Here is a 16,681-nt window from a genome sequence, read left to right as displayed (position 1 = left end):
CTCTACATGGGGCTGACTTTGTATGTAGTCCAGAAACTACAACTGGTACAGAATGCGGCAGCCAGATTGGTCTCTGGGACAACACGAAGGGACCATATAACACTGGTTTGGAACTGCACTGGCTGCTGCTATGTTTCTGGGTGAAACACAAAGTGCTAGTTATTACCTATAAAGCCCTTAATAGCTTGGGACCAGCGCCTCCTTTGTCATAAACCCTGCCGCCTGTTACGATCTTCTGGAGAGGTCCAGTTATGGATGCCACCTTCTCATTTGATGGTGACCCAGGACTGGGCTTTCTCTGTGGCTGCCCCAGGGCTTTGGAATATGCTTTCTGCTGAAATAAGAGCATCTCCTTCTCTGTTTTTAGGAAGACCCTCAAGACTTTCCTGTTCTCGCAAGTTTTTAATTCAAATTTTAATAATTTGTTTTATATAGTTTGTATTGTGTTTTATGTATTTTAATCTGTGATTTTTAATGTTAGGATTTGTACACTGCCTAGAGATTTACATATCAGGTGGTATAAAAATATGATAAACAACAAACAAATAAATCATCCTCCCCATTACAGTGGCCATTAGCAAGGGATGATGGGAGTTGTAGGCAACAGCTGTTGGGCTGCAGTTTGGCACTTCTGCTTTAGAGGATATGAAAAGGATTAATTATCCAATAGGGCAGGCTGTGGGTCTTAGCCTCAGATCTTTTCAGTGCATAGCAACACCCCTGCTTAGTCTTATATCTGCATTGGACCTGAAGCAGACCCCCAAAATGAGCCATATCACTGTCTCAGGTGGAATAGAAGTTATTCATACAACCAATATTTGTCCCCAAGTCCAAACAAATAATTCCAGGCTTCCTAGCAGGAATTCCTATTGTGTTTAGGAAGGTTCTCTCAGGCCTGCCAGGCTTAAATTTTGATTGCAGTGTAGCATGGTAGCCAAGAGAGATATTTGTGCACCAGCAAACTCCTGGTTGCCTTTGCATGGTATTCATGAGGCAGTCCTAGGCAAGCTGCTACGAACTCCCTCACAGCTTCATCCCACAATCAGCAAAACAGGGATATAATTACTACTGACCTCTCTTACTGAGCTGCTGTAAGTACTACTGAGAATGTACACAAAATGCTTTGAATACTAAAGAGCGCTAAAAATTACTAGCAAACCACACTTGAGGTCTTGCTTCAGATACTGCATTAAAATCTATTTTTGCCTTGTAGTGACCAGTCTCCCCTCTCTCTAAAGCGTTAACCAGAAGTGAACCTTTGTCTTGACTGAGAGGCTGGTGACCTCCAGAGATTGCCCAATCAGTCCACCTGGGTTGGTGGGACATAGAAAACTGTTGCTTGGAATTTGGGGAACAAGAAAGGATGTTCTGTGCGGGAGGAGGAAGAGAACGTGTGGCAATGGAGTTTGCTGCAACAGAGTTACTACAGCTCTTGGAAGACAGATCTGCAGGAGACTAGAGTCTCATCAGGAGTTTGGCGAGTTCAAGGAAAAAAGGGAAGCCAAGGCTTTTGGCTTCAGGAACCCAGCATAGGGAACAGTTTGTTCAGTCAGTCTGTGAGTCAAGGATTTGTATTGCTTTCTGCTTTGCATTTTCCTAAATATCTATTCTTTGCAACTAAGTAATTAAGATTTTAATGCATGCCACGCCAGTATCATTTGGGGTGCTGCTAAAGTATTCTTGTAACCAACTAAGTATTTTTGAGTTTATATAACCAACCAAAAGCCTCAGACGTAGCTAGTCTGTAGTAACTGAAAAGGGCTCTGTAACCATTTAAGTGTTCTTAAATGCAACCTAAAAATGAAGCTTAAAACAACCTATATATGTAGCCTTTTGAATAATTTTTTTAAATTTGTTCTTTACCTTTTTCAAGCCTCCAAATGGGTGAAGCTATAATTGAGCGGATGGGTTCAAAGAACCCGGGCCCCCTCCCCCCAGCTCCTGAAGGCCCCCCAGCTCCACCCCTCCCTATTTTCTTCATTATCTCTCTCCGAGGGGCCGCTGGGGAGAGAGGTGAACACAGGCCCCCTCTCCCTCTAGCTATGCCCCTGGCTCCAAGGGTGGTTACTGACAAGCAGGAGGAAGTGGGGGCTTTTCTCTGATGCAACCACATCTCAATGAGAGCTTGGCCAAATTAACAATTTAACTTCACATACAGGCAGCAGGCCTGGGAGAACAATTGGTTTTATTCTTTCTTATTAGCAAGAGAGAGCAGTGCTCAATAACCAGTTACAGAGGGACCTTGGATTAAAGCACCTAATCCACTGATCCAATTCTCTGAAAGATTTAGGGTGCTTGGTGGCAGCATTTTAAGTCTACTGGAAACATAGACTAGTTTTATGAGAAGCCCAGCCAGGCAGATCACCAGGGATGACTCAGCATTTCTTTTCCCTCACGTGATCTAGCTGTGGGACAAAGGCTCTAATCCGTTACATACCTATTCCTGCCCCCACCCCCCACAAGAATGGGGATGAGGTTTGCACTTGAACTGTTTGATTCTGTCCTAAACATGAACTGCTTTTTCACCAATATTTGAGTTTTCAAGGCAATATGTTACAGACAGACATATGGAATGAGAGAAAACTATAGCTCAGTGGAAGAGCACATGTAGAAGGTCCCCAGCATCTCCAGACAAGAGGAAATTATGCAGGGGTGCCAATAAATAATTTTGGACCCTGAATCTAATGAGGTTCCATGGCCCACCCTGCAAAATATGCATATTTTGTGTGTGCGTGTACACACACACACACACACACGCACACACACATATGTATATAAGTAGGTATGTATACACACACAGGTCTGGGTCAGAGTACATTTGCCAAAAATCAACACACTGACTGATCCACTTCAAAATCAATACACAGAGTCTTGCTAACCTGTTCTGCATCTATGCCAAATTTCAGAACTTGAGGCCAAGCCATTCTGGAAATATAAAATGGTCCTTCTTTTCCCTTGGGGAAAATCACAGGACCCTCTAGGCGAGTGGGCACACAGACCTGGGCCCCCAGACCCGGACCCAACAGTGCCCCTGGAATTACAGAGCAGAGCTAGGCAAGGGACTCTTGCCAGAGCCACCACCCAAGCAGAGGATACTGAAATGTCAAAGTAGTCAGAGCCACATGGACTAATAGTCCAGCTCCTTCAAAAGCAGTTTTATGTTCAACAACAAATGAGCAAATTAACTTGGCTTCCTCAACCAAGTATTGTTAATGACCCCACAGAAGTCAGTAGGTTTGCTTCTTAGCACTGATCAGATATTACGTTTTTACAAGCATACAGATGTCTGTATACTCAAATCTTTGTGTGCAGATGATTATACCTGCATTCACTTTAAAATGGGTACAGGCTCCTTAAATGCATGGTACAGGTAAGTGTACTGCTGCACCTGTGCGCAATACAACATGTGAAGAACAACAACAAATATTTATAGTATACCACTTTTCAATAAAAGTTTCCAAAGCAACTTCCATAGAGAAATAATCCATAAATAAGACGGATCCCTGTCCCCAAAGGGCTCACAATCTAAAAAGAAATGGCTCTAATAATCTCTGGAGGTACTGTGCTGGGCTCGACACTTGCATGAGTGTTCAGCATAGTGTCTGAATGTGGCTCTTGTGTCACAGTAATATTGCATGTTTTCTTTTTCTACTACTCCAGACTGTCACTCTGCCCTCTCCTCCAATATCAAGCAGACACTCAAGAATAATTACTGTTATGCAAAGAGGACACCACTCACCTTGGCAGGCAGCCCTTGCTCCAGCTGAGCCCCTCTTTGGCTGGGATCATCCCTAAAACAACAAGTTCAATCACATGAAGCAGTATCCTGATGTGCCCGTCAACGTGCACGCACACACACCCTCCACACACTTCAATTTCACCATTTAAATATTTAAACACCAACTTCAGGAACTACTCAAGCCTGATCAAGTATTTATATAGGTGTGTCTTCTGTACAGTAGTGTATGTAGACCACAAGGTACCGGTAATTTACTCCCAAGACAACAGATGCTGCAGCACTGAGCCTTAAAATTCACAACCTGGTTTAGTTCAGGTTTTTTATTCCCTCAAACCTATATACATGGGAAGTAGCACCATAACATTTTTTAAAAAGGCACAGGACTCCATTCCAGGCTCATGAAATACAAAACTTCTAAGCTGGCTTGGAATGGGACACTCCCACAATTTAGACCACCTTACAGGGTCAATTCATAATCACCTTTCCTCTCCCAAGTATGCAGGCTGAGGAATAATTGCTGCACCTGGACGAATTCGCTTCTCTAGTGACCCTTGGGCCCCCAAGTTAAGAGATTAGTGCAAGAATTGTTTGATAGCCGTACCAAGAACTTTGATGGTGGGATCAGTGGAGGAGCAAGTCTGTGTATTGAGGTAAAGTGAGCCCATAAATGAAGTGTACTAGGATCTGTGAAAACACACCAACAAAGAGCAAAAAAAATCCACCCACCAAACTGAATGGAGAACAAATAGGGCGCATAAGTAAAGTCCACACAATGGTGACTTGAGTATCTTTGTATCTGTTAAGAATTTGCTTGAGTGAGAGAACATTCTAGAAGGCTTTGCGAGAGAGAAAACTTTGGACACTGAAGTATGTGGACCAGTGTCATTTCACCAGGGAGTTATTCGCACTTGGCTTCATGCTTCGGGGTAAATGGTGAGTGAAGCCACTTCGAATGACACTTGCGGCATTGAGGGAAGCGGCCCCTCCCCTCTGCTTTCAGTTTTTGTTTTGAAACAAGTTCACATGGCATGCCTCTGTGTTTTCCTTCTAGACAATGGGCAGGGGAGGGGGAGAGTAAGAGCTCCCTTAAGAGCGATATCTGCATTTCTAAAGAGAACATCCCTCTTAAGCTAATATTCTACTCAGTGCCTCTCCCTATTTGTTCCAGCGTTTTCAGATAAAGTAGCTTAAAACCAGCATTTTAAAAATCCAGAAATATGCCAAGATAAGCTAGAATTTGCACCACAAAGTCCGACTTGTGTGTGGAGTGGGTCCAAGGATCTTGAAGAGACTTCGGGGTAAGTTTGGCTGGTGTGTGAATGCACACACTCTCCTCTCAAGTAGATTTGGAGTAGAAACCCTGGGTGTAAAGCCTCCAGGGAGTTCTTCACACAGTTCTCCTGTATAATTGTATAACAAATGTTATACAATTGTTTCTCCAATATCATTTCTCATGGCTTTGCCTTGTTATAGATTGCATATATTTTCCACAATAGATTTATTGGACTAAATTGTATTTGTTCTCCATTCAGTTTGGTGGGCAGATATTTTTTATTTTTTGCTGAGGTAAAGTGAGGCACATCTGCTCCCAGATGACTTTCTACTCTCGGGGAACCTTTTCTGCATCCCCTCCAAGAACATCCTTCTCCACTGCCCAACAGCCACACAATTCCCTGTGCATAGCAGAGAATTCCAAGGCATTTTCTGCAGCCTTCAATCCATTGAATGGACGGCTGGTCAGCAGTCCTTGTCTCACTGTTGCCAAGGCAATGGTCGGGTATATAACATGACATACAAGTTGTAATGGGCAGCCAAGCAGCACTGATAGAGTGAACTGGAAAAAGCAGTTGACCTTGATTGACAGACTAGAGACCAAGCTCATGACCCTAGGTCAGCCAGTCTGGTGTAGTGGTTAGAGTGTTGGACTAGGACTGGAGAGACCCGAGTTCTAATCCCCATTCAGCCACGTAACTCACTGGGCAACTCTGGGCCAGTCACGTATTTCTCATCCTAACCTACTTCACAGGGTTGTTGTGAGGATAAACAACCATGTACACTGCTCTGGGCTCCTTGGAGGAAGAGTGGGATATAAATGTAAAAATAAATAACCCAATTGGTTAACAAGTTGGGCAGGACTAAAGGGCTCCTGAAGGTCTTCTGGAAAGAAGAAAGGGGTGCCCAGGTGAGTGAGGAGCAATGGAGTCTTGCCAAGTTCTCTCAGGGTGAGTTTTGCAAGTCCCTGGGGTGGGTGGTCAGGGATTGCAGTGAGCTGGTCTCATCTAAGTCCTGGTGAGGTCCATGGGAAGGAAGCCAAGGCATACAGTTTTGGAAGTAGATTTAGGAGAAAGTGTTTTAGTAAGACTTGCGTTAGAAGTTGTTTTTCTTTGTGTGTGTTGCTTTGTATACCCAAGCAGTGGCGCACCTAGGTAATTTCGGCACCTGGACCGCCCCCGCCACAAGGCCCCACCATGCTGAACTGTCGCTTTTCTGTGATTTTAGCTGCCATGTGTGCAACTGGGAGGTGAACCGAGCAGGCTCCCCCCCCCCACACTGTGGTGGCGGCGGCAGTGGGCGGAGCAGCCACTGGGCCTGTCTGTCCTGCCCAGCAGCCCTTGAAAAATGCGACACACTCCAGCGTGCCTGCACAGTTGGAATAGATAGTTGCAAGCCCGTGATGTCACAATTACAGAAAAACGGTAGATGTTTGACTCCAACTCCCCTAATCCCCGATTACTGGCCACTATGGCTGGTGGGGGGCGTAATGGGAGTTGTAGTCCAACAACAGCTGAAAGGCCAAAGTTGGGCAGTCCTAGGATAGGTAATCTGTCTTTCAGAAGAGCTTGTCTGTCATTGCTGCTCTGCAAACGGAGGCTGGACAGCCATCTGTGAGGTATGTTGTAGCAGTTTCCTGCCCTGAGCAGGGGGTTAGATTCGAAGACTCCCTTTCAGCTCCAATGTTCTTTGATTCTAATTAAGGAATGCCAACAAGCTTTCAAAGGAGTTGTAAGGATGGCACTTTCTCAGGCAACGGCACCAAGTAAATGCTGTCCTAATCACTTGAGTTTTGTAATTTGATTTCCTGAGTGTTATAGTTCTGCCACGTTCTCTCATACAAAGTGCTGCCTTTATTATACAACTGTGTATAGTGGCATTTGTTTTGGGAATGTTTCATTGGTATTGAATGGGTTCATATGTCACATGGAACCATTGTTTACTTCATCTTAACTGTTGTTAGTTTGTATGTCAAGCTGTCAGGGGCGTAGCTATAATTGAGTGAAAGGGTTCCAAGAATACGGGCCGCCAGCTCCTGAGGGCCCTCCAGATCCATCTCTCCCTATTTTCTTCATTATCTCCCTCACTCTAGGGGGCCACAAGAGAGAGGGATAAACACGGGCCCCCTCTCCCTTAGCTAAGCCCCTGCAAGCTGTGGTTTATTGTGGACAAACCATGACCTGAACCCAAGCTCTGAAGTTAGTTTGGATGTCTGAACCCACAATCCTGGTTTAATCGGTTTCAGTAGCTCCATCCTCAGAGGACTGTCCCACAGAAAGGCAAGCCTAGAGAAAGCGCAGACTCCAACCAAACCCTTTTATGGCAAAACAAACCAAGATCTGGTGATCATCTGGACTGCTAAATAAGGTTACTTAACAGGCCAGGTTTTTAAAACAAACCTTAGCTAATTCATGGTTCCTTATGATTTCTGAACTCATCCCTTTAACAACAGATGCCAGTAGTGGGAGCAAAGCAGGTCATTGTTTAATAGATGTTTGAAAACCAGGGCTCTTAATTTCCAACTAAGAATATGCACCCTTGTATCTTACCTCCTGTTCAAACCCCTGGCTTGGATACAAGCCATATGTTTTAGAGAAAACCAGATGTTTTAGAGAAAGAAATTCATCCTACCAATTAATAAGGAGGAATTGAAATAATATAAACCTCTTACTGCAGCCCACAATAATCTTGAGGACTGTCATTTTAAGGAGTAAAGGTTAGCACAGCACCTGCTAAATTTCTCCTTTCTATGCAGTAAGAGGAGAATGAGCCCGCTTTGGGCCCAGGGTTTTCAAAGCTTTCTACCATCTGGGAGTTCTTTCCAGATTGGACTCATCCAATAAATACCCCAGTGCACCGGCAGAAGATTCTGGGGCAAGTGTCAAGACACACTCTCAAATGTGTGTGGCACATTGGCCTGCCCTATCAACCCATATGAAGGCACACCTGAGGGAACACCCACTCTTGTAGCAGCACACCGCAAAGGAAGATCATAGCAGTGGGCAAACTGCCATTAAGTATCATGTCCACCATTACTGATCTTCTTACCGAAGAGCCCCAATAAGCTTCAGGAAACGCTAAAGCAGGGCTGGGGCTTCCAGGAGTTTGAGTTCTCTCCCTTTCCAGAGCCTTGGGAGCTCTAAGCATGTAAGAGAGGCTTGGAGAGGTGAAGCTAGTCACAAAATGGCAGCTTGTACAAGAATTTACATCTACAGAATAAGGGGTTTTAATATCAAACTTCCTGAATTCCAGGACAATTTTACTGCAGGACAGGAGAGGAGCAAGATAGTCTGCTCAGTGGAGGAAGAGAAGACAACAGAGAAATGACTGGGAGAGAAAGTCAAACTGTCAGAGAGGGATTAAAAATGGCATGGCCATACCTCCATTTAGCGAGCCAACAATATTTGCAGTATTGGCAGGAGGGGAAGGGAAGAAGCAAGCTCAAACACCTGGAGAGCGACTTCAGATAACCCTGGTAGCTACCGCTAACTCCCAAGCTACTTAATGTCAACCCCGGCTCTAGAGGTTCCCCCAAACCATCTGAAAAACTACAGGGTGACAAGATGGTTCCCCCACTATCCTATTTGCACCCTATAGAAGGTATGATCAAGGCATTTTAGCAAGCCCACACTCACAGCTCTCCTCTGGCTTTCCTCTTGCCACTGGGATGGAAAACCATCTGTCGATATGATTCCGGGGTAAACGGATTAATCAGTGAAGCTGGGGGAGGCTCCTCTGGGTCAGCACAGGAAGTTAACCGCAGGTTCCTGATCCCTTTGGAGGCGAACTTTCCCGCAGGAGAAGGAAAAGCCGTCTTGGTTAAGAGACTCTGAATGAAGTAAACAGATAGTCAATGGAGAATGTTCTAGACCAGGGGTTCTCAACGTTGGGTCCCCAGATGTTTTTGGACTTCAACTCCCATAATCCCCAGCCCCAGTGCCCTTTGGTTGGGGATTATGGGAGTTGAAATCCAAAAACATCTGGGGACCCAACATTGAGAATCCCTGTTCTAGACCACAGATCTTATATGAGTGCTCAACATGCAAAGGGAAAGAACTTCATGAGGGCACCTGTCCTCAAAAGGGGGCTGGCCCCTACCAGGCAAAGTAGGATTTGGCATCTTTCCTCAGGCATCACAATACCTTGGGCTGCCTCCCATCAGAGATATTAGCCCTGTTAGTAACTAATCGATCGTACTCCTCTTTTGCCAGTGCTTTTTAGGCAATGGTGGTGCTTCCAGGAGTCCTCTGGTGCTATAGTACAGGTTGCATCATGGCAAGGCTCTTCTCTGAATGTGTAACACAACCAGACACACAGCTTGCACTTCTAAAAGAACCATTCAGGGATGTTCATACATTCAAGTCATGCAAACTTTGCATTATGTTAGGTTTTGCAAAAAGGGATTGATAACAATGGGAGAAGTAAAGTGAGTAGTCCAGGCTCCTCTAGAATCCGGACCCTGATCAAGCATACCCATTTCTCCTCCCACTGCCATAGACTCTTCCTGCAAACTCCACTGCTACTCCCCACTAATGAATACAATGCTCTTCTGCAATGGTGCTGTCAAGTTCCAAGGATTTCCCCTCACTCTATGTAGGCCTCCGAGTGTCATGGAATGAGACTCTTCTGGACTTGCCAAGTATGTATGTACTGACAAGGAAAATGCATGGGGGTGTGCATGCTATGTGCACAAATTGCATTTGCATACCATGGTGTGGCTCTGAGGGTTCCTTTAGAAAAGCTCTGCATCATAGCATCATCAGAAAGTCGTTGCCCACATTTTGGCAGCAGTGGGAGGGAAGAAGAGGAGAAGAGACACATGGAGCTTCCCTGAGCCAACAGGGTGATAGGTGCATCCACATGGTGGCTTAGGTGGTTTTCTAAGGCACACTTTTAAATGCACCAGAACACCTGGGCAAATAGAGTCTCACTGACTCTAACCAAGGCAGCTTTCCTAAGCAAGTGTCAACCATCTCTCCTGTATAGGGTTCACAGTCATAAAGAGCACCAATCAGATCAAAGATGCTGACTGGTGTTTTGTTATGGCTATGCAACTGAACTACAGGCCAGAAAGTCCCTTGGTTCAAGTCTCACGTCTGTCATGGACTCGCTGAGTAACCTTAGGCAAGCCACTCCCTCTTGGCCTCAGCCCTCCAGTACATGAGCCAACTGGAGTGGTTCAAATCATCTGGGGAGATGAATGTTTATTGTGAATGTTTATTAAACCCCTAGAGATGGAAGATAGGTGATAGCATTGAAATACCTTTGGCTTACAGTATGTTATCATGCTTTTATTATCCTGTCCGGTGGGTCTACAGCAGGACACCATCTACACCATTAGATCTGCAATGGTGTTTTAAAATTTTAACATAAAAACCTACTATAAGTTCCATTGATATTGTCAGAGGAACAGAAATAAAAATTGGCACGAGTGTCCTCCAAAGATTACTCAATGGAGTAAGATAATGTGTTCATTGTTACCCTTTCCTCTGTGCAAAGATGACTGCAATTTTAACCTAATTGTTTTGGAGCAGCGAATTAGGGATAAAGAAGCGGTAATCAGAAAGCTGTAAGTTCAACAGTGCTATCACCTATTTCCCATCTCAAGTGGGAAATCACTACGAGCCTTTCTCCCCCCGAGATGGTTCTAGTGGCCAAGTTTGTGGACTTGGCTTATGGCATACTTCCCCCACCATCTGCAATATGGGGTTAATAAAAACTCCTCACCTTACAAGGCTGCTGTATGGATGACAAGATAATGCACATGAAGCACACTGAACACTCAAAAAGCATTATACAAGTGCTATTATTATTTAGCAGTAAGGAGCAGCCACAAGAGATAACATTTCACGTTAGGAGTGGCACAAAATTTTTGCAGAGCCCAACCCAAGAAGAGGTACTCTGAGCCTATCGGAAAGAGTAGGATAAGAATCTAATAATTAAAATAAAATAAGAAGCCATTCATAACATCCAGTTTCAAGCACGCTTCAGGGTCACGATCTTACCTTTGGGGTGTGTGGGGTATCACAGAGTTGCAGCTTCTGCCAAGTGACATAATGTAACGGAGTCCCGGGGTAGTCCTCGGAAGGGATCGATTTCTTCCTCATGGACTCCCTGTGTTCCCTTGTAGGAGTTGCCCAGGGCTGCTTTAGGCAACTCAGAGAAAGATCATCCAGTTGCCTCTGGGGGGTCACTGGGACAGGGCAATTAATCCTCCAGCTCTGAGACTCCCAGGTCTTCTGGGGGGTGACATTTCTTGGCTCTTCTTCATGCATACTATTGTCTTCTTCAAATTCATTGTCTTCTCCACAGCTGGAAAAATCTAGTCTCTGGATAAATGCTTTAGTGCTGTTCCAGTCATCCATTGCAGCTGGAAAGAGACAGGAAGCACAGTCTAAGGATTAACCCTTTGCAATATCCATCCCCACCACTGCAAACCTTGGAAGTTGTGCTGAGCTTACTCATTAGTGCAGAGTTCTTCCAGCTAACCCAGCTGCCAGATACTCCGCCTTCCTAATTACTCACTTTCAGGCAACCAAGATCTCAATAAAGTCACTTTAACTACTTTAATTTAGCCCAGATGATTTATCCTAGTTGTCAAGAGCAATGTGTGAGCCCTTTCTCCAAGGGTTCTTAAACTTGGGTCCTCAGATGTCAGACTACAAATCCCTTCATCCCCCAGCCACAATGATGGGAGTTGTAGCCCAACAACATCTAGGGACTCAAGTTGGAAAACCCCTGCTTCAAGTAATAGACAAAGATACCTAGTAAGAACAGTGACAGAAGGCCTATCCAAACATTACATTCGACATTAATTGTAAACCACCCTGAGCCATTTTGGAAAGGTGGTATAAAAAAAACAGACAAACAAATAATTAATTCATACAGTATGTGCACAGTACACAGGAACAGATCTGTACACAAGTAAAAGTTTTCATACATTATATGGTTGAACACAGGTACAGCTGTAGGCATTTAACTGTAACATGCATTTGAGGGACATGCTTCTAGCTATACCGTGCATTTAAGGGGAAACCCAGACTCACTTTTAAAATGCGAGCAGTATAGAGACATCTGAATACAGGTACAAGATAATGTCTGAATGGGGCTCATGTTATACTGGGATCAGGGCAAACATCTTCCATTAGAAAGACAACCACAAAAACAACCATTAAACACCTGCAAAAATAGAAATTGATCTCTCTACTTAGATTTGGGGTCTAGGATGCTATATTAAGCCTATAATTCTATGCATGTTTATTTGGGAGTAAGCCCTAGTGAGAACAGTAGGATTTGCTTCTAAGTAAATATTAATAGGATGTAGCATCAGAGCTGCCCACAGGCACCACATTCTTTAGGAATCAGCATTCCCCCTACAGCTGTGCTCACACAAAGACTTAGTCAGTAGATAGCCTAACCCTTTCCCACAGTACATACAGAAGCTAGAGAGAGAAAGGTTCCACATGGCAATGCTTTCACACTGGATCTCCACACCGCAGAAGGCAGGCCTTTTACTCCATGCAGATGCAAAGGCATTCAGCCAACTAGCAAACACTCTGTAACAAAACCCATTCTGACTGGAAAAACTGCCCCTTATTATATGCCCCACAGAATTTATAACCACTCAATTGCTGGTACACTACCATTAAACGGTAACTATGAAAGGCAGGGCATCATCATCTGTTTACTATTACTCCAGACTATTTCCTGCCACCTTCCCCCTGTTAAAAACCATGAAGTGTGACTTGGTTTTGTGATGCATGCTGGGACTGAGAGTTTGCAAATAACCCAGAAGAGAGCTCCCTGCAACTTCCCACGTGATTCTTCTAAAAGTCCATCCTGCAAAGACTTGTGCATGCAGCCGTGCCACACTTTTACATTCTGCAAGCCAGAGAAAATAAAGAAGAACCATTTTTGTTGTTGAAAGAAACCCTTGTTAATTTATCCTAATTCAGCAGGGGTTTAATTGCTTATTCCAGACTTCTGAGACTGAAGGAAAAAACAAATAAACTAGGCAGGTCACCAACCAGAAACCAACCCTGGAATGTCCCGCTTGAAATTGCCCAGATGGCAACCTTAATGGCTATAAATTTTGGCAGGACTGACCCCTTTTCTGAATGACACCCATTCCGCGATGGCAGTGCACCCCTCAAATCACATGGTTGCTGCCATTACTTTGTGCTGCTATGTCAAGTAAGCATTTATCTGACCATAGTTGCTTCCTTCTTTGCCAGCAAGGTTCCTGTCTCTTTAACAGCTCCATGAAAATAAAATGTTCAATGTGTATAGCTTTCCCCTGCATGTTGATGGTATGTCTGTGTGTTGAATTTCTGTCTGTTGTCCAGCTGTTAAAAACATGGGTGCCCTGCCAAATAAAAACTTAGCAATCCTATTCTTCTTTTAAAGCATGATTACTCCTATAGCAAAAGGGTCAACAGCTATAGCACTATGAGATTAAGCTGATAGCTACAAGAAGCAGGGCTTTTTTGGTGGTGGCATCCATCCTTTGGAACTCCCTTCCTACACAACCCAGCGTGGTGTATCCATTAGAGTGTTGGACAAGAACCAGGGAGACTTGAGAGTTCAAATCCCCATTGAGCCATAAAACTCATTGCGTGACTATGGGCCAGTCACATGTCTCTCAGCCTAATGCACCTCACAAGGTTGCTGTGAGGATAAGCATAACCATGTACACCAATCTGGGCCCTTGGAAAAAGAGCAGGATATAAATGTAAGTAAGTAAATAAATAAATAAAGGAGGACTGCCAAATACATTCAATGCTGGCTTTTACATAAATGAAGCTGCTTTATATTGAGTCAGACTATTGGACCATCTAGTAAAGTATTGTCAATGGCTCTCCAGGGCTTCAGGCAAGAGTATTGACCTGAGATACTTTTAGCAGGAATTACTGAAGATAAGACTTTTTGCATGTAAGGCAAGTGCTCACTGAGCTAAGGGCATGCCAGGTATGACTCAACCCTGCAGTCTCTTATCCACCACAATCAACAGACATATAGACTTTAAAATGTCATTCTATTTTTCTGAACAGCCCATGGATGAACATTGTTGGGTGGGGTCCATTTTATCACAGTTTAAACACTGACTTTATTATTGATTCTCACTTTTTAAAAATTGTATAAATGTTTTATGATTGCACATTTTATTGCATTATAATGATTTGTATCCTGTTTGGCTGGTAAAAATGCAAATCATTACAGAGTAATGTGTGTGTGACATACAGGTTCCCAAAAGCGCTTTACCTTCCTCTCTACTGATAAGTACTAGGAAGAGCATTTCTTTCACTGTGTAGATGCATACCCACATTGTGCTCCAATTCATAAATGTGCTCCAATTCATTTATACTGGGGGAGTCAGTCCCATTGAATTTAGTGGGATTTGCTTCTGAGTATACCTGCTCACTAGAAATTAACGATCATGGGATGTACTTATTCAACATGCGTAGGGACTGCGTTCTTAGGCTGCAATTTTATTTACAACTAGCTTTAAGTACCCGGCATTGCTTGGGCTTATGGTGTGAGTTTCACCATCAATATGACTCTTTGTTATTGTGGATATACCTGTTGTATATCTGTCTGTGTGAGGTGGTTGTTGGGGTTCCCTGTTACCCTATGTTACTCGTAGGGTCCTAGGAAGTCACTTTGCAAAATTTGGTGCAAGTTTCTCTTTGTTATTGCAATCCTGTTTTGTGGCTATACCCGTTGTATATCTGCCTGTCTGAGGTGGTTGTCGGGGTTCCGGGCACCCTATGCTACTTGTAGGGTCCTAGGCAGTCACTGTGCCAAGTTTGGTCCTGATAGCTCAAAGAGTGTGGGACTGTATAGGACAATTTTTTTTTTTTTAAGGACAACAATTTAAAGCATACAGCATGTTACCAAAGCACAATTATATACAAAGTGGTTGTTTGTACATCATATATACAAAGATTTACACACAAAGTTTTGACAACCAACAGGGTTATAAAGTATATGCAGGCAGTACTGTAACTCTGCGGGGGGGTGGGGGATTTCAAGGCACACCGGGTAATGGTGGGGAGGGTTACGTCCAACATCCATTTCCACAATTTGCCCTATTGCGGTTTAGAAGAGATACACTTATCTTTTTGCACATAACCATATAGACTTTTCCAGAAGAAATTTACTGTCTTTTCCACGTGAACCTCTTGGTCACATCTTCCTTCCCTGTTCCTATGCAGGAGCATTGCATAAATAACGTACAGGTTTACTAACCTGATTACAAAAAGGGGAACGTTCCAATTCCCTAGTATGAGGGGACCCATTCCATCCTGTTTCCTTGAGGGCTTCTTTCTGGGACCCCGAAAAAAAGGTTCTATTCTATCACTCAAACCTGAGGTCAGTTCTTCCCAAGTCTGTTTTTCCAAATCGGGTCACTCTGACAGCTTGCTTACTCCCTGCCACACTCTTTTTGCTACCACACACTCTTAAGAAATGTGAGTGGTTTTCCCTGAATGTCGTGCCTAGCTCACTAGCTTTCTGTTGGCAGGTGATTTTGGGACACTCTTGCTGGTCCTCTGGGAGCCATGGCTTAGCCACATTAAGTGGTAGTACTTGATGGTATAAGCGCCACCTTGTTTCCCATAAATGGAAAGGGACCTTTTTCTCCTTGTAGAGAGCGATAGGGTGATCAGGTTGCAACAAGTACTGTGAAGTGCGGTGTTTGTAGCGTTTATGTTCTAAATTGGATCTTTAAAAGGCCACTTCTAGACTAGAATCTATCCATAAATTGTTTTCCTTAGCTGCTTAACCAAGGAGGATCCTTTAAATCGATCTGGTTCAACCTTCCATTTTTTTTAGTGTGAATAACAAATCTCTCTCAAGTAGTCCGGGTAGTCCTTTTTCAATACTTGTGTAATATTACCTTTGAAAGAACCTTTCTCCCACCACGCTATGCCCCATGTTGACTTTCGCCAAAGGAGAGCGAAAAGCAAAACCCAGGTTTTTTGTAGGAGATTGGACATGTTATGGACATTCATGAAAATCCAGTTTCCAAAATCGTAGGACATGAATTCTGTCACAAAATAAGGTCGCAGGGCTGGTAGAGCTAGGCCTCCCAGCTCAACCTCCAACAGACAGACATTCAATTATATATATAAGATTATTGGGAGTATAAAAGCCGCTGAACCCAATTATTATTATTATTATTTTCACATTTATATCCCGCTCTTCCTCCAAGGAGCCCAGAGTGGTGTACTACATACTTGAGTTTCTCTTTCACAACAACCCTGTGAAGTAGGTTAGGCTGAGAGAGAAGTGACTGGCCCAGAGTCACCCAGCTAGTTTTATGGCTGAATGGGGATTTGAACTCGGGTCTCCCCGGTCCTAGTCCGGCACTCTAACCACTACACCATGCATGGGACGCCGATGCTGCTAGGAGTGCTTCTTCAAAAGCAATTCAGGCTGCAACCAGACCTTCTGAATGCCTGGAGCTTACTTCGGAGTAAACGCCTCTTTACCGGGCATCATCCCCAGAATTCTGCCCCCAGAGCTTAGGCCTGGCTCAGCGTGCCTGGCCGCAGCCCTCCACAGACTGACTAGGGAGTAAGCCCCATTGAAACTTGACGGGGCTTGCTTCTGAGTAAACAAGCACGGGGCTGAGGGCCCCTTTAGGCGGCACTCGCATGCGCATTTACT

The 16,681-nt window shown here is 44.1% G+C and overlaps 1 protein-coding gene across 10 annotated transcripts in view; it reads right to left on the bottom strand.

The window, feature by feature from the left end:
* The window catches only part of WEE2 (WEE2 oocyte meiosis inhibiting kinase), a 45,392-nt gene that overhangs the window by 28,303 nt on the left and 408 nt on the right, over positions 1 to 16,681 (bottom strand). For 2 of the 10 annotated variants that reach the window (XM_053254532.1, XM_053254529.1), the window contains exons 2-4: positions 11,017 to 11,381; positions 8,647 to 8,840; positions 3,740 to 3,791 (exon numbers count right to left, since the gene is read on the bottom strand). In XM_053254532.1, coding sequence (XP_053110507.1) covers positions 3,740 to 3,791; positions 8,647 to 8,840; positions 11,017 to 11,381 — 611 coding nt within the window. The other 8 variants (XM_053254536.1, XM_053254537.1, XM_053254533.1 and 5 more) reach the window with 8 other exon arrangements.

This window comes from Hemicordylus capensis, chromosome 5, assembly GCF_027244095.1.
Source record: "Hemicordylus capensis ecotype Gifberg chromosome 5, rHemCap1.1.pri, whole genome shotgun sequence".
Lineage (NCBI taxonomy): Eukaryota > Metazoa > Chordata > Lepidosauria > Squamata > Cordylidae > Hemicordylus > Hemicordylus capensis.
The sequence above is the reverse complement of the archived record's forward strand: the minus strand, read 5'-3'. Positions and strand labels throughout refer to the sequence as shown.